At 44.3% G+C, this 25,088-nt stretch overlaps 2 protein-coding genes across 2 annotated transcripts in view; both read left to right on the plus strand.

Moving 5' to 3' along the window:
- Window positions 1-18,234, plus strand: part of RANBP3 (RAN binding protein 3) — a 49,395-nt gene extending 31,161 nt beyond the window's left edge. Inside the window, exons 9-18 of the mRNA XM_086477724.1 lie at window positions 854-957; window positions 4,066-4,185; window positions 4,853-4,956; window positions 7,286-7,364; window positions 8,237-8,339; window positions 8,724-8,848; window positions 10,779-10,899; window positions 11,532-11,674; window positions 13,564-13,744; window positions 14,668-18,234. Of these exons, the coding sequence (XP_086333850.1) occupies window positions 854-957; window positions 4,066-4,185; window positions 4,853-4,956; window positions 7,286-7,364; window positions 8,237-8,339; window positions 8,724-8,848; window positions 10,779-10,899; window positions 11,532-11,674; window positions 13,564-13,744; window positions 14,668-14,711 (1,124 nt within the window). The 3' untranslated portion in view covers window positions 14,712-18,234. The remainder of the gene's footprint in view (window positions 1-853; window positions 958-4,065; window positions 4,186-4,852; window positions 4,957-7,285; window positions 7,365-8,236; window positions 8,340-8,723; window positions 8,849-10,778; window positions 10,900-11,531; window positions 11,675-13,563; window positions 13,745-14,667) is intronic.
- A 2,943-nt stretch (window positions 18,235-21,177) lies between these two features.
- On the plus strand, window positions 21,178-24,560 carry NDUFA11 (NADH:ubiquinone oxidoreductase subunit A11). The gene is made up of 4 exons (XM_086477434.1): window positions 21,178-21,259; window positions 21,374-21,466; window positions 23,349-23,471; window positions 24,352-24,560. Exons 1-4 carry the CDS (start codon window positions 21,178-21,180, stop codon window positions 24,462-24,464), a joined length of 411 nt encoding a protein of 136 aa, XP_086333560.1. The 3' UTR covers window positions 24,465-24,560.
- Window positions 24,561-25,088: the final 528 nt, after the last annotated feature.

Here is a 25,088-nt window from a genome sequence, read left to right on the forward strand (position 1 = left end):
TGGGGGTAAAAAGACTTCTGAGGGTGTGGATGGGCAGTCTCAAATGACAGTATTGACCATGGTGTAATAAGTAACTGCTGATCGACTGAACAGTGTGGTAAACTTCAGCTCGCTGCGCAGTGCTGTAAAATGCCTGAATTGCTGGGGGATGCCTCTAGGCTTGGGGACCATTTTAGAGTTGTGACTTTGAGATGCAGTTTTGATTCTTTAGTTTGGACACTTACGTTGTGCTTGTTGTATTGTTATGGGACTTGATACAGCCAATAGAAATAGGCGTGACTGAAAAATGGAAGTGAAAACAAAAACACTGTTCAAAGTGTCTGTGTCTCCCAAAGCCCTATGTTTGCCCAGCCCCCCGCCTTTAGTTATTTGGAAGTTCAGCTGAACTGAAACAGAAGTACCTTCAGTTAATGCCAAATCTGGCATAGAACCAAATATTTCTAGCTGGATTTCTTGGCATGCCTGTTGGCACAAATTGGACTCTACAGAGTAGAGCTGGGTACAAATTTTCAGTGGGTTCAGTATGTAAGTAGCTAGACCAGTCCAAAGAGAAGCCTTGCTGGCTGTGGACAGGATTAGATGGGAGCAGGGTGGTTGCTTGAAGTTGTCCCTGCAGCATTTGTATAGATTGACTTCTTGCTGACTTGATTTTTCTCCATTCCAAATTTTGGTTCTGCTGAGAATTGCTGAATCGTGTCTTCATGCCTCTTGCAAAATACTGTGGGAACTCTGTAGTTTACATTGCGGTGTTTCATGGACTTAAATGAGAAAACAGCGTGCAATTTGCTATAGAAAACTTTAAGGACAATCTACATATCTGGAGAGTTTGTCATTTTCTCATTCCTTTTTGCAGTTCTCAGCAGTGGCACCAATGGTGTAAATATCCCGCCAGATTCTGCAGCCACATCAGAATCACTAAGTAATGCAACAATGAAAAGCTCTGACTCTGAGGACAAGGTGAGTTGCAGAAGGATTGGAAGGGCACTCAAGGTGACAGACTTTAAAACAGTATTCTCTCAACAGAGTCTGTTTATTTAGTAATTTGAGTGCAGTTTCATCAGTGATAGACCCCTTGTCTATTCTCATAGTATGGATAGATTTTGGGGGTAGTAGTAGATTTTATACTGTCCTAATAGCATTTGTCTTAATAAGAACTGTAACAGATTTACTGAATCCACAGTTCAGGATGGTTTTTTATCCCTATTTTTCCCTCACAAGATATAAAAAAAATTGCTCGGTTCACAGAATCACAGAATGGTTTGGGTTGGAAAGGACCTTAAAGATCACCCAGTTCCAACCCCCTGCCATGGGCAGGGACACCTTCCACCAGACCAGGTTGCTCCCAGCCCCATCCAGCCTGGCCTTGAGCACTGCCAGGGAGGGGGCAGCCACAGCCTCTCTGGGCAACCTTTTCCAGTGTCTCACCACCCTCATGGTAAAGAATTTCTTCCTAATATCTAATCCAAATCCGCCCTCTCTGTGTGAAACTGTTACCCCTTGTCTTATCACTGCACTCCCTGATCGACTCCCTCCCCACCTTTCCTATAGGTCCCCCTGAAGCACTGGGAGGCCACTAGAAGGTCTCTCGGAGCCTTCTCTTCTCCAGGCTGAACACCCCCAACTCTCTCAGCCTGTCCTCACAGGGGAGGTGCTCCAGCCCCTGAGCATCTTTGTGGCCTCCTCTGGACCCAGCTACAGTTCAGCTTGGGGATTTTGAGTGTATGTGGGTTTTGGGTGGCTTTTTAGGGTGGGTTGGCTTTTTTTCGTAGCTTCATTAGACAGAGAGTTGCTTTTTGATGCCACATTAAGCACAGAGGTGCTGAGGGAGCTGGCTGGTGTTAGTGTGAGACCACTGCCTATCATCAGTATGTTGCAGTACTGTGGGAGGTCCCCATTACTGGGGAAGAGAACATGGCATACGTTTTTAAGAAGTTCCAGGAAAGCAGAAACTGCTCAGCCCCTTCCTCTCCCTTACTGGTGAAGGAGTCCTAGGATATGGAGCACCTTAAAGTGATTGAGAACAGCCAATGTGGATAAAACATGGTGACCAACCTGATTATTTTATTTTTTTCCCCCTCTGAGATGGTTGGCTGTACAGAGAGCAATACTTATTGGTTTTGACTTTAGGAAGGTCTTTGATGTGGATGGTCTCCAGTATTGTTGTCGTAGCCAAACTGGAGAGGGGTGTACTGGTTGGATAGAATTTAAAATGGGTGTAAAATTGGCTGAACAAGTGAGCTTCAAGGGTAGCAGTTAGTAGTTGAAAGTCTGAGGGGTGGTCAGTTTCTAGAGGTGTTGCTTCAGGGCTGGTAAGGAGGTCAGTACTGTTGAGCGTTTACGTGAACAGCCTGGCGAGGTGGAGTGAATCTTGCTAAGTTTGTGGATGCCGGTAAACTGAGGGAAGGGGAAAATGCTCAGTAATGTCAGGAGGCAGGGCTGTTCAGAGGGATCTCAGCACGCTGGAAAAATGAGCCAAGAGAATCCAGCTGATGGCTGGATCTCAACAAATGCAGAGGTAACCCATGTGTCATAGGGACAGGAGAGTGACTGGCTAGAAAGCGGCTTTGCGGACAAGCGCTTGGAGATCCTGGTGTTGCATGAAGGATGTAGAGACAAATTCTCAAGTACAGAATTTATTAGCGGGGCCTATAGCTGATATTATTATTTCTAAGGGTGACAGTTATTTTATTTTGGAGGAGAAGAAAGGAAAAGGGGAAACGACCCATGAGCCAGCCAGGCAGACAAGTGATGAGTTCCCCAGACAGGTGTCTTCATCTTGGGCATCCTCTTCAGTGGAGCAGGTGGTACCCCATAACACTCTTCCTATAGTAACTATGTAGCTTTCATCAGGATATGTTCAAACTTCCTACTGTTGGGGTGTTTTATTTCCTGCTTATGATGGTGTTACTGCTGAGTGGAGCGTGCTTTGTGCAGGGGCAGCTGCTGGTGAGCTGTTAGGCTTTGTGGGTGCATGTTGTGGGGTCTTCTGATGGAAATCAAAAGCTCCAGGGGGGGAAGCTAGGAGAGAAGAGGGAGGGGCTGGTTCCCATGCTGGTTGCAATTGCTTCCCAACACCACAAGGGTTTGCAGGTGCAAGGCCCTGAGTATAATGGGATGAGAACTGGAGTATAATAGGAGAAAACACTGCCTCGGGTGCGGTGGAAAACCCTGCCGTGGCAGCTGTGGTGAAGGGTTACAGAGCTGCTAAGGGAGCTGTGGAGGTGCAGAATAGAAGAAAGTCCTTAGTAGGCCAGAAGGTTTGGGAACCTTGAGGTCCTGTGCATTGGTGATGACCAGCAAGTTGAACCCAAATGAGCAGTGTGTCCTTTTATTAAGATCATGCGCTGAGCTGCTTTACTAAGACTGCAGCCATTAGCTTCAGGAAAGTGGTTATTCCCCTTTACTTGCCACTGGTGGGCGGCATCAGGAGTATCAGGTATAGTTTGGGGCTTGCCAGTATGGCAAAGACACTTACAAACCACCAAGGTGACTAGTGGCTGGAACACACGATGTCTGGTGAGAGAGTGAAAAAGCTGAGTGTGTTCTGTTTGGACTAGGGGAGGGGAATTGAATTGATCTCCTCAACTATCTTGTAGTGGGTTGTAGCAAGACAGAATGAGACTTGGAAGTGCCTACCAGACAAAGGAGAGGCTGCAGGTGTGGGGAAGGGCGGTTCCAGTTGGGTATTAGGACAGAGCTATCATATTTAGCCAAATGTTGAACGAGGCTACCGAACCGTAAAACTGCCATCCTTGGATGTTTTGAGACTCGACTGTACAAGGCCTCAGGTAGCCTAGCATAACTTTGAAGTTGATGCTGCTTTGAGCACAGTTAGGACCAAGTGATTGTTAGAGATCCCCTTGAACCTTAACTGTTCTGTGATTTGTTAAGAACAATGCTCTAAAAAACAACAACACTTTTAAATGCAAAATTTGCCTTGTAGCTCTGGAGATTTTACTGGCTTGTCATTGTAAATGACTCTGACTCACCGTGTCATAATGTGTGGTTTTATTGTTTAAAGAAACTCTATTACCTAGGTTAAAGTTTTCAATTTCTTTTCTTTAGGCAGGAGACTGTCAGAAAAGAGAGTCCAACAGTACTTCAGATGATGACAGCTGTGAGAAGGCGGAACTAAATGCACAGCAAGCGTTTGTATTTGGGCAGAACTTAAGAGATAGAGTTAAGGTAATCATCTCTTTATCTTGCCGAAGAGTTGATGTATGTAATAAGTGAGAACAAGAAGCAGTGGAACAGATGATTTGTTGCTATGAGCATTACACACTGTTTATGAAGTGCTTTGAAGCCACTATACAACAGGGTTAAAGGTTTAAAAGGGTTAAAACCTCCATGTACGTACGCAAAACTAGAAGCTGCAAACACGGTTCAGTTGGCTGTTCAGTAAAACTGGTCCTCCAGGCGTTTACTAAACTAATACTGTTTAGTAGCATAAGAAGTTTTTCCAAAAAGAACGGCATCTACTGCAGTCACAGGTAAATCTAAAGCTCAGTGCAATGTAGTGTTTTTATCTTACCTTTTGGGTCAGAATTAAGTTGAAATGTGTTCTTAAGGTGCTCCCGTGCAACCAAGACCTCACAGAAAAGGTGAGGAAGAAAAATAGGACAGTCTGGGTTCAAACCTATGCATGGAGTAATTGAGTTGGATTATTAATGTCTTCCATTGAAAACAAGTGTGTGCAGGTTTCCTGGCACGGCCAAAGAAAGTGTAATGCTGGGACATAGACTCGTTTTGTTGTAGAAAGTGTTTGTGGATAAAACTTTGTCTTGGGAAGGAATGAGCTGAGTATTTTGTGGTCAGTAGTTCAAACTGTCGATACACACTTGTCTTTTTATAGCTAGGAGATGAAAGTGATGAAACTGCCGACGTGCAGAATGCTGGCCTTCCTACGTCAGATGTACCTTCCGCAACAAATTATTTTCTACAGTACATCAGTTCGAGGTGAGACTGCAGGAAAACCTCTAGGACAGTTTTCCATATTCTGTCTTCAAAAATATTTGTGATTGTGCTCTTTATTGGATCCCACTGGGTCAGTGGGAACCCAGGCTTCTGAAGAATGAGGTGGGCAAACTTCAGATCTGGTGAAGTCCTCAGTCATCTGGTCAAGGGAGATGCATTTGACACCGTTTACTTGATCACGTCCTCACCAAAGCCTCTTCAGAAAAATAACAAGCATAAGATGAGAGAAGTTTTCTCATAAATGATTACAAAGAAAGTGATGGAATAAATTTGAGCTACCAGTAGAATCCTGTAGAGATCTGTGCTGTGTTTATGCTGTTCAGATAATTTCATGTATGATATGGATAAAGGGAAGAATATTTTTTTAAAGTTACTTGTTCATGATGATAAGCTTTTCAGAGCAATATAGAGGGGCTGTATGAATAAGCAGGAAACTTAACTGTGGGAGGTCTTTGAGAGAATTTCTGATTTAGGCAATAGCATCAGAAGAAATTCGATGTAGATGTATGTGAGGCATCCAGGAGAAAACTGCTAATCCTGTATATACAGTGATGAACTCTGAACTGACAGCTTTCACTTAAGGCTAAGGTGTTGATATGGCTCTGTGAAAATGTTAGCTCAGTCCTGGTCAGAAGAATCAAGTAGTGTTACAGAAAGAGTAGAAAATAGAAGAGAATTTCTTACTACAGAGCTGTGAATTCAGGTAATAACTGGAAAAGCGTGGGGGGAAATCCCACTGAGAGCACTAGAGTAGAGCGACATCTCTGCTCCTGGAAGACCACGAGCTGCAGATTGTTTGAGGCCATGAAATAACTGTAGGAAAAGGACCAGCATGTGCTTGCCTTGTCCTTATATTCTGCATTTTTAAGACCCTGTTGTTCCCCACGAAGTAGGCTCTAGGCGGTTTTGCAGTCTTAATCTCTTTTGACATTGAGCTTTTCAGATGATGCACTGGAGATGTAGAGAACACCACAGAGTGACTGTGTGGATGCCAGGTCAATGCCTTTCCAGAGACACTGTCAGATTTTTTTTAAATCAGATTTGGCAGACAATAAGTTCTTATATGTGGGCTTCAAATCCTGGAGTATTTGTTTATATTTTTCATCTCTTGTGACATCTACTGCCATAGTTTGAGTCTTCACTTTGGGAGGATTTGTTGGGTAGGTCAGTTGCCAGAAGCCTAGTTTTGGGTTTGCCTTTAAAAGTAATAAGTATCTCTAAGTGAGGTTGGTTCTGGTTTTTAGCTGAGATGGCAAGACATTATGGCAGTTGACTTGTAAAAGGAAAGTTCCTGCCTTTATCACACACTGCCAGTCCTTTGAAAACTGTAAATGTACTAGGTCACATGGCAGGTATGAGTAGATCATACTGAGCTCCCAGTTGGCATTTGGAGCTCAGAACTGCAGTATTTAATTTCCTTAGCAGGCAAAACTTTCTTCCCCTGAGGGTTTCCTGTTCTTTGAATCTCCTTATTCAGAAGTAGCAGCTCTACATATGCAATTTAAGGGTCTGTTTGGCTCCGCTTGAATCACGTAGTGACAGGTGTCCTCACTTTCCAAACATGGTGAACTGTACATAGGCTTGATTTCGAGTGGTGCATATTCTGCATGTTCCCTTAGCAAGCGTGTTGGTGTCTTAGAGGTATGCCTGAAGGGGAGGCAGGTGAACGGTAACTTGTGAAGTTTTTGAGTCTGTAAAATATTGTCATTCCTAAATAGGATTTAAAATCTGTTAATGAAAACACCCCATGGGAGGAGCAATGCTTATTGTATAAGGAAGATGTGAGGGCTGAGATTTGATTGTGAAACTTCTTGGGGAGGCTGTAGCACTGCAGCTAGTCTAATAAAAGCCATTACTTATCCCTGCTACTTCTGCTTCAGTTATGATGTTGCAAGAGGCTTTGTTTCAGTTCTTTCCTTTTCTGATAAAATTGACCTTTAAGTGTGTAGTAGTTCAAGTTTATGTAGAATACTGTTTAAAAAGTTGTGTTGTTAAACAGTAAACCCTCACTTAGCATTCAGCATTGCTTTATATGTAATTAAATATCTGAAGGGAAGATACATAGCGACAAAGTCATTTGCTATCATTGAGAGAATTCTCATCCTGTAAAACCAGTACATGCTTTCATGTTACTAAGCTGAATTAATTTTTACTTATGTTTGTGTCAACCAGCACTTAATTTTTAAAGCCAGTGACAATCACTCACTTTTTGAGGAATTTTATCAGTAGCAGATAAACAGATATTTTCCTGACTTATAAAACCTATTTTGTTTTGGTTTGTTTTTTTGTTTTTTGTTTTTTTTTTTTTCAGTGTGGAGAACTCCACAAACAGTGCAGATGCATCTAGCAACAAGTTTGTTTTTGGACAGAACATGAGTGAGCGAGTCCTAGTGAGTATCCACTGCGTGTGAAATGTTGTAATTTTGTGAGTAGTTAGCATTATGGATTCTCACTCAGGAATTTTGAGAACCTTTAAGTATACTTGTCCCTGAAGCACGGTTTTCTTTCAGTGGTTTCCCTTGTAGGTAACTCATTTTGCAGCACGAGGGTTTTGTTATGAGGTAGTGTCTGCAACAGCAGTCCTTCTGGGGCTTCCCTGCCCAGCTCTACGAGCATAAGGAGACTGAGTGCCTTCTCAGCAGTGTGTGTGGTTCTCAAGTCTTCATGGCACAGCTTGCTGCTTTCAATGGCTTCTTCAGTACAAGTTTTGGAGGGGGTGTGTTTGCTGTCCTCCAAACTGAGAAAAGTTCTGTTACGTGACTCCCCCGGTGGTGGGGTTTCAAGTCCAGCAGTAAGGCAGCTGCTCAGTACTGAGATAGGATTCAGGAAATTCTGTCAGTTGTGTACCAACCTGAGGTGGAACATCTAGTGCCCTCCCTGTGTCCTGCTGTTGTTTTTATTGCTCTGCTGGTACAAAAGGGAAACATTTAATGCTGGCATTCGTACCTGCCTGAAAGTATGCCTTAAGTTGAACTGTAGCTGAAATAGGTTTGCTTTGTTGAACATAACTTCAAAGTAAGGGTTGGAATTTCAGTTCAGTTCAGGGAAAATAATTTGAACTGGGTTTTGGGTCATGCTCCATTCCATTCCTTGGCTGGGGTGGCAGGATAGCTTTACTGTGAAAGCATATCATCCGTGGGATTATTCTGTTGCCGTATGGCTTAGGAATACTAGGGCTTCCCTCAATAACTGATCACTAGTCTTGTTCTGCAAAACTAGTGAATGCTTTCTCTCTTCCGTTTACCTCCTCTTTTCACAATAGAGTCCACCAAAATCAAATGAAGGTAGTACAGAGAGTAATAAGGAGAATGCTGCTACAGAGTCTGGGTCTGAATCATCTTCTCAGGAAGCCACACCAGAGAAAGGTGAAAAACAAAGTAATATTTTAGGAATGGTAGTTAATCCTTGTTTAAATGATGGCATTTTTCAATATCCCGTTGCTTTATAAAAATACAACATTTTTATTATGCCTTTACTGTCTCCTGTAACCAAAGATACAGGCTAGGGGTGGGAGGTGATGTGCCATCAAATCTCTTGTCCTTTTGTCTTTAATATGTACAGTGTACAGGCTGCTCTGTCCCTTAGCCTTAAGACAAGGTTTAACTTCTGCTTTGAAGTCCAGTCCTATTTCTAGTATTCCTCTGCCGCCTTTACTTCATTTCTCTGCATTCTGGTATACTTGTGTGAGACCTTTCTAAATCTTGAGAATTGTATGCTAATCATCCTCAAACTTTCAAAATGTTGTTCAGCTAATAATATTTCAGAATCACTGGCAGAATCTGCAGCAGCCTACACTAAAGCAACAGCAAGGAAGTGTTTATTAGCGAAGGTGGAAGTGATTACTGGGGAGGAAGCAGAAAGTAACGTGTTACAGGTAAGAAACGGATGAAGTAGAGGAGCTTGAGTTTATGGGGATTCATACGGATGTCCAGTGAATGCACACCACCTGATGCCCCACAACTCTGCCATCCTCTGTATCCCTAATGTGCTTTCTTGTGTTAAAATGCAAACTTTGGATATTTATTATCAGTTCCGTACTTTGCTGTTTCTTAATTTTGTCTTTCTGAATAAATTTCAGTGTTTGGGCCATCCAGATGAATCCATCACGTAAAAGCTTCTATACTCCTACAAAACAATTATTTGAAGAAAATGTAAATGAACTAAATATTTTTAAGTTCTTCAATTATTGTACTAATGAAGATTTTTTTTAAAAAAAAACTGAACTCAGAATGGACTATTAATGCCAGCAGTCTGGGTTCTTGTGTAGCAGAAACCATAAACCAGTACTCAGAAATTTGTCTTGAGGTACTTAATTGGATTAATGATGTTTTAGAAGGACATTCAGTCATGACTTTGACTCCTGATTTATTTAACATTGTAGTCATTCATTAACTTAAACATACTTACTAACTTCAGTATGTACTTAAGAAAAACGTGCAGAGTTTTTGTGTAAAAACTAAGTGGTGTATATATTTTTTCCTCCTCTCTTTATCCTCCAATTACATTTTTTTTCTTAATATCTTTTAAGGTTTTTTTGGCACTTGAACTGCATTATTTCTTAAAGGATAGCCTTTTCTTACAGACGTGCCGGTCCATTCTGACACCCAACAGATGCACTGTGTCAGTAACCAATGTGTATCAGTTGTATGATCCTACACAATAAGAATCTATAATATTTGTCATCTTGGACTTCTTTTCACCAGACATGAATGGTCTTTAAATAGTTGTTCTGGTACTTCTCTGTTTCTGTGTAATTCAGAAACTCCTGGATGCTTCATGTGGTTGAACAAGACACTAGAGAGATGAGTCCTGTTTCACTTAAGAAAACCACAACTTTTAGCAGTTCTATATTTAATAGAAGTCTGATTTGCATGAATGTATTGTCACGGAACAAACCTCTCGCCGAACTTCTGTTCTTTTTTCCTGTGAAATTTAATGCACTGGAATCCTGAATGGGACTTGTATGGACAGAACTACGTTCATGTTGCAGAAATGAAGTATACAGAGCTCGGTCTGCTGTGAGGGAGACTGGGACAGAAATGGGGGACAGGGGGGGAAACAGGAAATGTGTTCTCCAGCTAGTGCATGCATGTATGTGGGGAACTTAAGGGGTGACAGTTTGAAGTATGAAACCTCGGTGGCGACAATGAAGATGTATTAGAGAGGGGAATATAAAGTAGAGGTGTCTGGCAGGGCAAGAAAAAGCGAGCTTTTATTGGAAGCAGAGGAGTCCTACCATTGGAAAGTACAAAAGGTGTGCTTTTTCAAACTGGTGAACTAGGAAGGCAGGAGAAGTATCTCCTGTTTAGTCATGACTTTGTGTGGGTCAGGCTTTATGAATTGACTGACATGTTTGTTCATCCTTTCTTCCTTAATACAGGAAGAATTTTGCTTTGCTTTCATTGTGCTGGGTCTTCCCAGCAACAAATACCACCTAAGACTTCTTTTAAAAGAATTGCCTGACTTAAGACTATAGATGACTCTTGCCTGGTCTCTTATCGCAGTATGTTTCCTCTGTGGAAGTTTGTACCTTATCTGAAAATTGTTCCTGTTGCTTGGTCTTGAACACAAGTACTCTTTGAGAATATATAGCTTCTGTTAATAAAACTTTTTGAAACCAGACAGTGTATTTTGAGGAATTTATTGCAAAAGAGAGGATGACTACTTTGGTACCCACAGCTATAAACAGTTTAAAATTCCAATATAAGATCTTGAAATCTTTTTAACCAGCTGTAGGTGACTGAATATGAAATATATTATTACTTCAATCGACCGGTATGCGATAGAGCTATTTTCTGTTACAGATTCAGTGCAAGCTGTTTGTATTTGATAAAAATTCTCAGTCTTGGGTGGAAAGAGGTCGAGGACTTCTGAGACTCAATGATATGGCCTCGACAGATGATGGAACGTTACAGTCTCGGCTGGGTAAGAGGAACCAGGGGAAGGGAGGTGCTGGTTGAGTCAATGCTGTTTTCACAGGATGCTTCCATGACACACAGCAGCATCCACTTCAGGTTATGTCTTAGCTACAGCAACTCAGAAGCAGTTTGGACCTTTTCATCTGCTTCAGTTTATGACCATTTCCTCCAAAGAGACTATCTTTTCATATCCTCCTATTGTAGCAGATGTTCCAGTTACCTTTTCCCCCATAAAATCAATCTGTATTTAGCAAGTAGAAATTTATCATAACATTCTTCAGACCTGGGCCCTTTGCTCTTCAGGACAGGGTGCTTGTGGTGGAGGAAGACTCTTTGAATAGCACGTGATTGTTCAGACTGGCAGGAATGCGCATTAGCCTGAGATTATCAGCTCAGATCCAACCACTGAACTTTGATGTATTAACGTAAGACTTTGCACTAAGTATCTTTAGACATGACTGATAATCTCTAACAGCCTACATTCTTCTGATTAACCGTTGTGACAAGATTTCTTGTTTTAAGGGCTTTCCCTCAGTATTCGTTGTAAAGAAACATTCACTCAATAAAAAGCCATCTTGGCTATTTTGAGCTTCCTGTTGTGTCTTTTTCCACTTAACTGATCTTGTATGTTGGCTTTAGTGATGAGGACTCAGGGGAGTCTCAGGTTAATCTTAAATACCAAGCTCTGGGCTCAGATGCAGATTGATAAAGCCAGTGAGAAGAGTATCCGGATCACCGCCATGGATACAGAGGACCAGGGAGTTAAAGTTTTTCTTATATCAGTGAGTACTGGTTTTTGTGTGCATCTTAACCTTCCTGCTAAAATTGGTGCTTGCTTAAATTGTAGTCGAGGTAACATTCCCATTCTTCTTTGCACCATCCCCTTGCCGAAGACAAGGGGTTTGGCAGACTTTGCTTTTCTGAAAAGCCTTACTAGTTGTGAGGAACTGCCACGTAAAAGGCCGCCCTGGGAAGCCAGATTGTCCAAAGCATTGACCATGGAGTCATGGGATCTGTTCTGCACCTACTGAGACTATAACTGCAGTACAAAGCGATTGCAAACGATTTTTTGCTGTCAGGTGAAATAGACATTTCATAGATGTCTGTGTAATGGCTTAACCAAAATTAGATCTACCAGAACTTTTAGCGTGGGAAAGCTGCTGTTGTCTGTCTGCAGTGTGGGTGGATGTATAGGTGCTCGCTGGAAGTGAAACACTAACTATCTGTTGAGAACACTGTGTTAGTATACTGTTAAGGATAACACATTTTAACGTTGGTTTTCTTTTAATACAGAGTATTCTAAGTAGTAGCAGGACAGTGAAAGGAATTTCTGTGCTTGCTAAATGGGGAAAGAGCAATCCCAATTAGAATTACTAAAACACTTCGGAGATAACGATACAGTCAGCAAAAAAGAAAGGTCATTCCCTAATGTCTGCTAAGAGCAGGTACAGATTTTGAGCAGTCTGAACACATTCTTTTGAGTTACACTGATTCCACACAAGGAGCTGCTAGAGAATTAACTGTTGTTACAGGTTGGAAATGAAGAGAACAGCCACAAAAGGTCAGCTTCCCCTGGGTTGTTAGGTTTGCGGGACTGGGAGCGAGAGTCCCAGAGTAGAAGTTAATGATACCGAATATCCATCAATAAAGAAAAGGCAGTGAAATTAATGGATAACTTTTTCTCAGCATTTTTCTAGATTTGAAAAGTTTGAGTTAATCTGTTGTCAGGTTATTCACTATTGATTTTTAGTATTGGTAAGAGATGTCTTGTATAGAATAGCTCATTCACTGCAGCTCATTGCAGGGGAATTTTGCAGACACAGAGGTGACAGACTTAAGTGACAGATGAGGAGGATGGAAGAATCTGAGAAGCGGGATCATAACCATACAGTTAACTTGTGGTAATGGTAGTTAATATGAGGGCTTAATCGACATAGTGAATACAGAGTTTTGTAGTATTTGAAGTTCCCTTTTAAATAATGTCCATTAAATTCTTAGTTCAATAGATTGATTCTTTAGATTCAAAAAATGATTCTTTTGAAGGCATGAAGTGTTCACTAAACTTTGAGAGTAAAAAGATTTCTTGGACAGGTTGTCACAAATGCTTCCCATTGAAACAGCTGACAGTATAAAAGAGAATGTAAAAAAAAAAAAAACAAACTAAATTGGAATAATCACCTGCCTGACTGCATGTCCATTCAGTTTTCTCGTATCTTATGCTGAAATTTTATGTCTGTGCATCATGAAACAATTGAGTGACTTGGTTACAACTCATATGTGAGGTTGAGTGATTAATGAACTTGGAAAAATCTGTGCAAGGAAATTTTTTAATTAAAGAGCTTTTTGGCATAAGCTTTTGGGAGGTGTCAGGAAAGCTGTGTGACTCCTCAGTGGAGAAGACTATATAAAATCAGCTAGTACTGGTTGTGTTCGCCTGAGAAAGCTGGCGCTGAGCAGGGAGGAATATACTCTCACCATCAGTTCAGTACCTCTAGCATCTTGCTGTGTACCACAACCCATTCTGACCTAGTTTGAAAACCCCTCTATGAGAAGACTGAAAAGTAGATTGTGGAATTTGGCGTGACTGGCGTGTATTATGTAAGCAGTGTTTTATTCTGTTATAATTCCTTGCACGTCTTTCTTTTTTTTTCTGAACAATATAAAAATGTAGGCAAGCTCTAAAGATACAGGGCAGTTGTACGCTGCATTGCACCATCGGATCTTGGCCTTGCGGAGTAGAGTGGAACAAGAGCAGGAAGTCAAGAATGTGGCACCTGAGCCAGAGGTAACGCAATCAAATGAGGAAGACAGTGATGATGATGTCATTGCACCTTCAGGATCAGTTGGAAGTGGTAAGCAAGAAAGATGACTGTTTCCTGTTTTCCATACATTTTTCCCTGTCGTTCTTCAAGTCAGACTGTCTGCTCTGTAACTGTATGTTAAAGATGTACTTCTGGGCTGTTACTTCTCACAGGAGCTTGTGGAGTAAGACTCATTGTACAAATTGCCTTTTTGGAGGCAACTGTTTCTTGCTGCTTCTCCAAACTGGTAAAAAGGTCCCAGTGCTGCTTCCACCTGAGTTACGTGTCATGGTTTAGTAGAGGTGTTTTCTTTACAAGATTTTTTTAAGGGTTGATTGTGAGTTTAATTTTTGCCTTCAGCATGGCCAAGGCTTGCATGTAAAACTAGGCTAGTAGTCTTGGGCTATTTTCAGCAGGCGGGATCAGGACTGCCCTTGAGCAGAGCGCTATCTGGAAAGCAGAAGGTTTAAAGAGGCATGGAAAGAGTGTAATTAATTTCATTGTACATGAAGAGACTGTAACTTAAGAAAAGCACTCACCTTCAGTTTGAGGAAGGGTTCCTTCTGTTCTCCTGACTTGGGAGTCATCTGTGCTTTGCTTTCCTACGGCTTAGAACATCCAGCCTTTGACAGAGACCAGTCCTCCATCCTGGTTCCCTGCAGGGGAAAAAAGCAGGAATGAATATGAACAAAAGCAGCGGGGGGGGATTGAAGAGGCTGGAAGCTGAGCATTTAGGCTCTGGGATGCTACTGGGATTCCCAAACCAGATTAGTCAAGAACACAAAATTCTACAGTGGACAGAACTTAATCTGGAGCAGGAGGGTGTAAGGCAGAGGGAGGGGGAACTCTGTGGTTCTCATCTGTCATTGAAATCCTGAACCTGAGACATCTGTAGGCATCTCGGGTAGAGTCTCTTACTGTAAGGCAGGGAACAAGAGATACTTCTTATGACAAAGAACTGCTTTGTTTTTCAGGTCCTAATGATGAAGGTGATGGGCAGAATGTTGGCAGCACATAGCAGATGTGAGCCGATCTGCTTGCAAGGCTGCTATGAACACCATCTTGCAGGCATCTCTGGATACCCCAGGCCAGCTATTATTTCAGGCAGTGTTTGAAGGCTCCAGGACTTAAGAACTGTGCATCCCTGTTCTGTTTGTTTGGTTTTTTGGTCTGGATCAGTAGATTCCACACAAAAAAAGCAGACTTGGAAACTACCTGAATGTGGTTTGGGACGTGAAAGCTCATCATATTGATGAGCCAAAAAAAAAACCAAACATTTCCCCTCTTCCTTGTAATTGAAATGGCACATTACAGCTTGTCACAGCTTTTCATTGGGACCTTTTGACTGTTTCTTCAGTAGTTCATGTCTTGCAGGCCTCCAAGATAGAACTTTCCGACACGGTTCCAACTCGAATTCTGCTTTCGTAACCCCTGCTCCCCTTACCACCTGCAGGGAAACCGTGTCCTCACCAGTTCCTATGCTCACTGACTGCCCTTTTGGGTTTATTCTCTTTTTGGACTGTAGATGGGGCAGATTATGTTTTTACCTTTTAATCCCAACGTAGGTTGTGGACACTGTTGTTCCCTGTCTAGTGGGTTTGTAAACAGAGAGAAACAAAACATTGTGGTTCACCAGAAAAGCTTTTTTTAATGCGATAATAAGAGACTTTAAAGTCCACAGGATGTTTTGCTAACTCCTTTTCTTTCTTCCCATTTCATTATTATTTGGGGATTTATATTGTGGTGATACTTTTTTTATTTTAGTTTTTCAATAAGATGCTCTTGTGTGTTGAAAAAGTGAAACTATTGTTTTGTACTGTTCTTTTCTGTTACTATTTAAGGGAGAGCTAAGCCACTATATATAATAGATGTCGCATACAATTTTTCTTAGAAGATTATATGTTTCTGTGGCTACAGTAAAATGTAGGAGGCATACAGGTTACACCTTCAGAAAAGTTGATGAGGAAACAGCTGTTAGCCCTTGGAAGAGTAAAATAGGGTTATGTAATGAGCTCCGTCAGCCGTGAAAATCAATCTGTATGATAAAGCAGCTCTCGTTTAATGGCTTGATTCAGCAAGCCATTTAAGCACTTGCCTGACTTAACTACATGTGAATAATCTTACTGAAGTCAATGCAACTATTCATGCTTAAAGCTCAGTACATTTTTAAATACCTTGCTGAATTAACGGCCTTAAATAGAAAACTAACTTCTAACCCTTCCTGTCCCTGTTCTGTTTCTTGAAGTCTTGCAGCATGAAGAAAAGGTAATATTGCCAGCTTTGACTAGTTTGGGCTGAAGGATATTGTATTCTGTTCCACCAAAATAAAAGCAAGAATGTGTTTTCCTGTGTGTAACTGAAGTGCTCCTGCTGTAACCATAACTCACTTTTTGCTTTGGATGTTTTCTAACCGTCTGGGCCTTTTGTGTGAAAGCTGAGTTTTATTTTGTTATTAAAACATACCGTATATCCTTGTCCAGCAAAGTTGGAATTTAGTAGTCACTAAGAACAGTGACCGGGTCACTTGCCCTATAAATTCCCCAAACTACTCTATTTCCTGTGTAAATAGTTTACTGATAGATAACTTCTCACTTGCTTGCTCTTTCTCCTGTAGGTTAAGGAGATCTAAACTGCACCATTCAAAACAAAATTAAGGGGGAAGAAGCATTTAACGTAGTGTGAATTGAAAATGAAAGCCCAGGTTGTAGCACAAAAGTAACTTTGAAATTACTCAAATAGCAAAACAGTCCTTATTGCCTCTGTTTTAATGAAATGCATGTTTCTTCACTGGGAGTCAAGAACATTTTTCACCTGTTACCTCTTGTTAACCCTTGTTGGAGATTTAAGCTGTGGGGGCAGGGGGGTGCTTCGCTGTTCCTGCTGCCCTGTTGAAGGAGCATCTTGGATTACTTCTCCAAGGCCTGAAAAGGGCTAATGATTAGCTGTGCCACTGCATTTGTGACTTCTCTGGATTGTCTGCTCATGCCTTTTTGCGTTGTTTTATTTTCTCCTTAGAGTTATGGGGGTTTTTAACCATACATAAACCTATTGATGCAGCCCTTCTCATGCAGCTCGCTCACAGAAGCACAGCATGTTTCTTAATACCCCCCCACACAATTGTTTCTGCATCACAAGGTCTGGGGAACTTCTGTGATTTCCAATAAATGATCTGTGTTTTGGATCTTGGATCTTTTTACACCGAGATACTCAGATTTAACCTACTCTTTTCAAACAAACTTGTAGCATAAAGAAAATGAATAAGATGTCTTGGTCAGCAGAGCCTGCTTGTGGAGAAACAGGAGATATTTCCTGGTCCCAAACTCCATGGGGTTTATGCAGAGCCTCCCTGTGAGGTGCTTTACCTAAAATTAAATTGATGGTGCATGAAGAGTCAGAAAAATGGAATAAGCATGCTTGCTTTGGGGTTTAGCGGTGGTATGCAGTCAGCTACAGCATTCTAAAAAAATGTGACAACTATTTACTGATACAAACTTTATTTCAGCTGTGAAGAGGGAAATATTACTGTGAGCCACTGGCAGAATTGTCCATAGGTTGAGTTCAGGTCCTGCCCAGCAAGATGTAGTTAGATCCAAGGCAAGACTCCTATTTCACTCTCTGCTTTAAGCCTTAGTAAGCTGGTGTCAGGTAAAACCGGCTCATGCCCAGGCGTTGGGAAAGATTTTTGTAAGACTGTTGTATCCAAGTGCGCGTGGGAACTGCATTAAAACTTTTACCAGAAAACAAGGAAACAAACCGCCCCAAGCCCTGTGTTGTATTTCCTGTGCTCGGCAGTGGCTGTAGAAGGGGTGTTGGTGGTGACCAGGTTTGCTTTCTGACAGCAGGCTTCCCCGTGCACCACCCTACTGCTGTTAACATGGGTGTGATTAGCAGGTACTGCCTCTCTTGTTCTGGCTGCTGATGGGGGCACAAATTTTTCAGGGGGAAGAAAAACAGATACTGAATATCTTTAAAGTTGAGTACATCTGATGGGGAAAATGTTGCTAGAATGGTGGTGTTGCTGAACCAAGAAGTAAAATTAAAAATAAGATTACACCCACAGGAAATACAAACATTAAGGTAAGAATGTGTGTAGTTGCAACATCTTCCTGCAGTCCAGTTCCCAGTACATGATGTGCTACTTCAGAGAAAACCAGGCAGGGAAGGATCTAAATAAACAGCAGTCCTCCTGAACAGAGGCTGGGCAGATGTCCCAACTGTTGGAAGCCTGCAGGAATAAAAAACCTCCAACTTTGTAGTGACTCTTCCCCCCGTTCCCAGTCACGGAGGTACCAATCAATGCCATTGCTTGGGTATTGCTGCCATTAAATTACCGTTCCTAATGCGTCCCATGCTGCAGTTTGACTGGCCTCTTGTTCTCCCAGCGAGTGTAGAAAATGGTTTATTTCCTTTCTAGAAACATGTTACATATTTGAAAATTTACGATGTTTCCCCATAATCTTCTCTAGTTTTAGGAATTCCAGTTATGATGATTGCCATAATTTGTCATGCAAGATTTCATTAAACTGACTTTTCACTGTGCACATTTCTCCCCTTGTTCTTTGGTCTTTCTGTGCCCTGACTTGCTTAAACTGAACTCTGGAGTCCATTATGTGGGTAGCAGATAAATGCAGGCAGAATATTATAAAGGTATTTTAATTTTCCAGGTTAATCACCACACACACCCCCCCATCCCCACCCCACCCCGTGAAGATTAGCATAGAGCAACAGAGGTGCTAAGAGAGACTTGCTAAACTAGACTCTTAAAGTCAGTCTTAATTCCTGTCTGCTAGGTTCTGGTACAGGTATCTTGCAAATAAATGCTCAAAGATAACTTCTGTAAATAAAAGCCTCATTTAAAGACATATTGAGAGTTCCCTTTTGCCTACCTCCTTTCAAGTGCTTAAATTTGTCGTCCAGAACACTGGTAATTTTGTTGCTGGGGGTAGGCACCGAAGGGCTTTTCTGAGGATATCTGTGACTTGGATGTGGGCTGTATTTTAAATGAGTCTTTCCTCATCAAATTGTGGTAGCTCACCTTCAGCTGCTAATGAAACAGTGACGTAGTAGTGAGGTGTTTGATATCCTCCTCCTGGTTAAGAGACCAGGAGGTACCAGTCAAACCCCCAGCTGGAGGACATCTGCTGGTAATGCTTGTCTGGGCCCAGCCTCGGTCTACAGTAGCTGTGTGCAGAGGAAAGGCTTTTTGTGTTGACCACTGAAAAGTCCCTTTTGTAGACAAGATAAAATCCCTGTTCTGGAGAGTTCAGTGTGAGTTTGGATGCTGAGGAGGTTTATTGAATAAGGCCACAGAAAAAGCTCCCATGAGAGGGGAGGCTGGGGAAATGTTTTGAATGTGACTTGGTGGTGGATGGTTCTATCATGATTTCTAAAAAAAAAAAACAACCCAAAACCCCAAACATTTCAGAGGTAGAAGAAAACCAAGTTATTTGCAGCCTGTGGTATGATGGCAAGTCCCTCCCCCCATTTAACAGTTAGGGAAACTAATACTAATTAGTCCTCTGTTTTGGCTGACTGGTTTGTAGCCATAGCCTACAATTAATCATAAAATATTTGCAAGTCAAGTTAGGTGTTCTAGGAGTAGTGTTACTTACCTAGAGTGATTTCTATGTAAAGATAACTGTTATATCTTACTCTAACAGTTCTCTAATGAGCACTAATGGCCTAGGACTTTGAGGCTACTGAAAAAAATCAACCCTAGGAGCAGAGTGCCAGTCCCTCAGGCTAACTGTGCCCTAGAGGGAAGTCAAGTTAAAGAGCCGCACAAAACCGGGTGATGTCTTGCAGCTACAACTTTGTACCTGCTGCAAACAAGAAGTCAGGGAGCATCTCAGTCCCACCTTCCAGGTCTGTGGAAGGAGCGGTATGAATCCACAGCGTGTAACGCACACCCAGAAGAGCTTCCAACAGCTGCCTAAAGCCCAGAATGCTATTCAGTGCTTCATGGGAGGGTCTTGCCCTGTGCAAGACTTGGTGCCTTCTATATGTTTTGCAGTCCTGCTCTCCCTGGCGGTCACAAAGCCCTGCGTTAGATGTCCTTAGAAAGGACTTAGCAGGAGAAATACAGCTGCCCTATGAACTGCTTCCTTTAACAACCTGTACTTGATTGTGGCCTTTGTAGGAGCAGATGCCATCTTGGGGCAGGGGAAGCAGCAGAGACTCCTGCTGCTACCGCTGGAGACAAGGGGTGGACTGTGGTAACGTGCCCCTTCCCAGCTCGTCCTAAAGCTGACGCTTGGGCCAGCTCTGGACTGAAGGCGATCGGTCTGCCCTGCCCCACGCCCGTGTCACCGGAGCACCTCTGCTCTGCCAAAGCCCAGCGCCAAGTCGTGGCCCCCTGCAGCCCTCCGGGCCCTGCGTCCTGCTCGGTCCCTCCTGCCGGGGCAGGGGAAGCTTCGCCCTCGCTGCGGGCACCCGGCAGTGCTGTGCAGGGAGCAGCGCAGTGACGAGTGCTGGTCCCAGCTATTGGGATAACAGGGGGGAGCAGCTAGCATGGACTCCAGCTCCTCTGAGCTCCTGTCCCAGCAAAAGCGTGCTGTGAGGGACTTCAGCATAATTGGGAAATACAAATGAAGTATTTAATAAGTTTTTCACACAAAGGGGAAAACCAAGCAGACAGAGGAGGGAAAGCTTAAGCTAAGGGTCAACCCTGTCATGGACTTCATCCATTCAGCTGTTGGGACTGACTGGTGGGAGAACAGAAATAGAAGAGCTTGGCTTGAAGGGATGCCACTGAGAAAGCATGGTAGTGAGATGTTGAACGGTTTTGGTAGCAAACTGGGAACAGCTGGAGAAACAGATACCTACAGTACAGTGTGCCCTACGTGTGTCAAAACACCTTTATTATTTCAGAAGGAAAAAATGGAGATACAAGTGTAACAGTACAGAGACAGCCAGAGAATCAGAGGAGTTCTGGAAAATTCATAAAATAGTTATATATTATTATAATTGTAGCCCTACACCACCAAAAAACCCCAACAAAACCAACAGCAAAACCCAAAACCACCCCAAAACAGCCAGCGTTGGAAAAGTAAAGGCTCAGAGCCGTCAGCAGCGCGTGTTGCTGAGGTTTAGAGACAGAGCTGCCGCGTCCGAAAGCACCTTCAGAGCCAGGCGGGAGCCGGCAACGCGACCTGCAGTCGCTCCCTGCGAGTTCCCAAGGGCGCCCTCAGGCACCCGCCCGCCGGAGCCGGGACACCCGCCCCGCCACCGCGACCCGCGCCAGAGGCAGCGGGAAACGCCGGAACGCCCTCCCCGGCCCGCGACCGCGACCGCGCCGCGCTGACAGCGGCGCCTGCGGCAGCGGCGCCCGGAAAAGCGCCGCCCCGGCCCCGCCAGCCCCGGCCCCGCCAGCCCCCTCCGGCCGCGGGGCTCGGGGGGCGGTGCTGACATGGCGGCCGGGCCGGCGGGGCGGGGCGGGGCCGGCTCTCGCGAGAGCGCGGCGGCGGCAGTGCCCTTGCGGCGCCATGGCGGGGTACTGGGACGGGCCTGAGGGCGAGGAGTGCCCGCGCCGCACCTGGCTCACCACCCGCGTCGGCGCCGCCGCGGGTGAGGATCGGGGGCTCCGCGGCTGAGGGGGCCGGGGCGGCGGCCGGGCTTGGGCTTGGCGGCGGGAGCCCCGGCCGCCGGGGCCGTGCTGACGGGCGCCGTCCTGTGTTGCAGGCTTGGTCGGGGCGGCCTATCGCATTATCCTGCTGCGGCCCGGCTCGGCCCTGGCCGCCTTGCAGATGGCAGCCACGGACAGCGTCACCATGGGTAAGGGCTCGCCCCCCCCCCCGCCACCGCCAGCTGCGCCCCGGCCGGTCGGTCGGTGTCCTTCATCCCGGGCCGGTCGGTGTCGTCCCGGGCCGGTCGGTGTCGTCCCGGGCCGGTCGGTGTCATCCCGGGCCGGTCGGTCCCTCGGGCAGCCTCTGGTGCGGCCGCCGGGGTCAGCTGCCACCTTCTCCTTTGACTCTGCTCAGTGTCAGTCGGTTTTCCTCTTCTGCCTCCGTGATCTTTATGTGCAGACATGTTCTTTCTTTGAAGTTTAGGTAACACATTTTTTTTTGCAGTTTAGAGTAAAAGGTACATAATTTCGGTATTTGCTAGTTTATGGACAAAAGCATAGTGAAAGCAAACTTTTCTGTTTCGCTTGTGTCTTGAGGCGTTGGGCTCAGTCAGGCGTTGCCCCCGGTCTGGTGGGAGGTGTCCCTGCCCATGGCAGGGGGTGCAACGGGATGGTCTTTAAGGTCCCTTCCAACCCAAACCGTTCTGCAGTTCTATCACTAATAAATCACACTTGCTGCAGAGCAAACGCGATGTGTTTGATGGCAAAAGGGAAATCAGTGTGGGGTTTTTCCCATCGTGCTGAACAGCCAAGAAGAAACCACGTAGTTGTCTTGAACTGTCTTTGCTTTGCAAGAGAAAGTGGGCGCCGAAGAGACAAGCAGGGAACTGAGGGGCCTGTTCTGGAGGCAGGTGCAGATCTGCAGGGCTGAAGCTCCCTGGGCCCCTCGGCAAGGGCCGTTTTCTTCTCAACAAGCTCATCTTGGTTTTCAGCCTGAGGTAATGGCTTGTGTCACCTGTGTCTCTCTCTGTGCACTAGTGGTTCACAAGCCATCCCGGTCTGCCTTTTTGAGTTGTTCAAATCTAAAACAGGACCTGGAATCTCCTGGGATGAGTTGAGCCATAAAATATCATTATAATGGATAATGTAACCAATTATGATTTCAGTAAATCCCGTAATGCTAAACCAGCATATTAATCCTCTTGCCAATTCTCGCACCTGAGGAAGGGCTTACCCTGCCCACTGTTAAGGGGCCAGAACCTGTGGTCTGAAGTCCTGTGTTTTGCCCACAGACTCCTTGGTCCAAAGCAGAGAAAGCAGGGGAGCTGAAATACAGTCCTTGGTCTGTGGGGCTCCTTTCAGTTGATTCTAGGATCAGCGTAATTGCAGTTTCTGCTGAAAAGGTTTGTAGCATGAGATTTTGGTTTACTGGTTTACGATAGGGATCGAAAATTTTTGTCATGGACATTTTTGTTGTTCCCAAGAAAGATGAGTTAAAATCTGCAGGTGGTGCCCAGCCAGTTTCACATTTAATTGTCAAGAACCTGTTTTACAAACAAAAAAAGCTTTTTTGTCTATCTGCTTGACACAGCTATTTTCCAGCATTGCAGTTACGTGGATGTAGGGTCTGATGGGATGAGGGACGTAATTCCATGGACAAGACAGTGCGACTTTGCAGTTTCTCAGTTCAGTTCAAAATTCCTAATTCAATTTCAAAATCACTTTACAAAAAGAATAATCTACAATCAAACAGTTTTTCTCCTGTCCAAAAACCATGGCAAGCCCCAGGCAGGCAGAGGAGTAAAGTGCCAGGACAAACCAACCTTCGGGAGGGCAGAGCCCTGGGAGCTTCTCTGCCTGATCGGCTGCTGCTGGGCCGGAGGAGGCACCAGGAGGAACTGGGTGGGACTTGTGTGATGCTGAGTCGCGCTGTCGTGGCTTGGGTACTGGAAGCAGATCCTGCTTCATTTTCCTCTTCTCTCCCAGAGGAACCGGTGTATGGCCCTGGGTGTCTCAAAAATGGGCTTTGGGTGTAATTCTGTTCCTTGAGGGGTTTGGTTTTGTTTTGGGTTTTTTGCCTCTTGTTTACAGCTACACTAGGAGCTGTGTTCGGCTCAACCACCTGCCTCAGTGCCCACATCCGAGAGAAACCGGAGGATCCCTTGAACTATTTCATAGGAGGCTGTGCAACAGGAGCTGTCCTGGGGGCAAGAGGTAAATGTGGATAATGCCTGTGATGAAATGAGCCCTCTCTGGTTTTAGAAACCTTTCTGGTTGGGAAGAACGTAAAATAATCTCGACATCAGACATGTTTGGTAAAGATTCGTCTCGGCATCTGGATTCCTTTTCACGCCAGTGTCATCGACGCGCCACCGTACAGGTCAGCTAAATCAATACTGCTGCAGAAGGACACTGGAGGTGACCTCAAGCTGATTTACAGACTGAAAACAGAGCTGACCCAGTACTGCCAATTATAACTGCCACTTATAACTTGAAACTGAAGGGTATGAAAAATGTAATTATGGAAATCCCCATTTTCTTGGCAACAAACGTGATTTATTTTACGTGAAAAATACAGTCTGAGGTCTGCCTTGGGAGTTCCTCATGCACTCTGAGGGACACGCTGCATCTCGCTGCTGTTGTTCCTATGGCACCTCGTCAGGCTAGATTGGCTCCTGCAGGTATTTGTACAGCTCTGTTTGCTGTAGACATTCAGATCCAGCGTACAGGATGTGAGGGATTTACTTGTTTTGTAACTGGTAAAATGGGATTTACCTTTCCTTTTCCTAGTTGCTGAGCTGAGGAGAGTTTGAAGCAGCGATTGTTATTTTTGTCACTGAAATAAGCAATTTGAGATTGCCCGTGTAAGGAGGTGGGGTGGTGGGTTATAGAAACGGATGCTTCAGATGGCAAGCTAAAAGCATGAGAAAACTGAATTTTTTAAAAAAATTAACTTTTCCAGTTTCTCTTGGCAAACAGCATTACTGATACTCAAGGGATTGTGAGCAGCTCACGCAAGAATTGCAGAGTGTCGAGATCTGCTGTGCAGTACTTGTGCCCTAACAGATTTTTACCGTTTGATGTGTTTTTCCAGCTCACAGTTACATGACCGGCACCACCGCGTGTTTGGGGTTTGGAACTGCCGCTGCTCTAATGAAGATAGGCAACCTGGAGGGCTGGAGGCTGACGGGACCTCCCAAGCTGTAAATGTCGCCTTTTCTCCCTGCGAGCTGTCTTTCGAATGCTGTGTGTAATGAGGCGTTGGGTAATAAAGATACCATCAAATGGGTGGTTGTGGCACAATTTTGATGTCGTCCGGCTGTTTGTAGTGTGGGGGCTGAGATGGAAAAGCGGTGGAGCCGTTGGAGAGGAAGCGGCAGCTGCTGCTTCTGCTGAGATTTTGCTTCTGTGTCTCTAGTGCACACGCAAGCCTGAGGGCTGCAGTGACCATTCTCAGCCCAGTCATTTAGGAGCTGTTCTGGCTGATTTGGGTGGGTCCTGCAGGATTTTTTGGCAAGGGTTGGGATTGCACCGCACCAAGCCCGTCATTAAGGGTTTGGAGTCAAAACTTCTGAAGAAGTGTTTGGCTCTAGGTTGAGGAGGAGGAAGCTGGGGTGGGGGAAGGAGGTGTAGGTTGCCCACAACAGGGTGTTTGGGAGCCTGGGGGCTTTCTCCAATAAGCATTTAAGGAAGTCTAGAGCCCCGCAGCTCCAGAGTTAGAATTGGAGAATAGTGGAGGTTGGAAGAGACCCCTGGAGGTCCTCCTGCTCGGAGTTGGAGCAGGTTGCTCAGGGCTGTGTCCAGTTGAATTTTCTATGTACAAACTGAAGC

This window comes from Leptosomus discolor, chromosome 24 (genome assembly GCF_034619465.1).
Source record: "Leptosomus discolor isolate bLepDis1 chromosome 24, bLepDis1.hap2, whole genome shotgun sequence".
Taxonomy (NCBI): Eukaryota; Metazoa; Chordata; class Aves; order Leptosomiformes; family Leptosomidae; genus Leptosomus; species Leptosomus discolor.

What these genes read in the sequence shown, in the direction of transcription:
- NDUFA11 (XM_086477434.1), top strand. Translation starts at nt 21,178, where the DNA reads ATGGCGGGGTACTGGGACGGGCCTGAGGGCGAGGAGTGCCCGCGCCGC. An exon ending in CCGCGTCGGCGCCGCCGCGG is followed by an intron (nt 21,260 to 21,373) that starts GTGAGGATCGGG and finishes CCTGTGTTGCAG; the next exon opens with GCTTGGTCGGGGCGGCCTAT. An exon ending in CACGGACAGCGTCACCATGG is followed by an intron (nt 21,467 to 23,348) that starts GTAAGGGCTCGC and finishes TCTTGTTTACAG; the next exon opens with CTACACTAGGAGCTGTGTTC.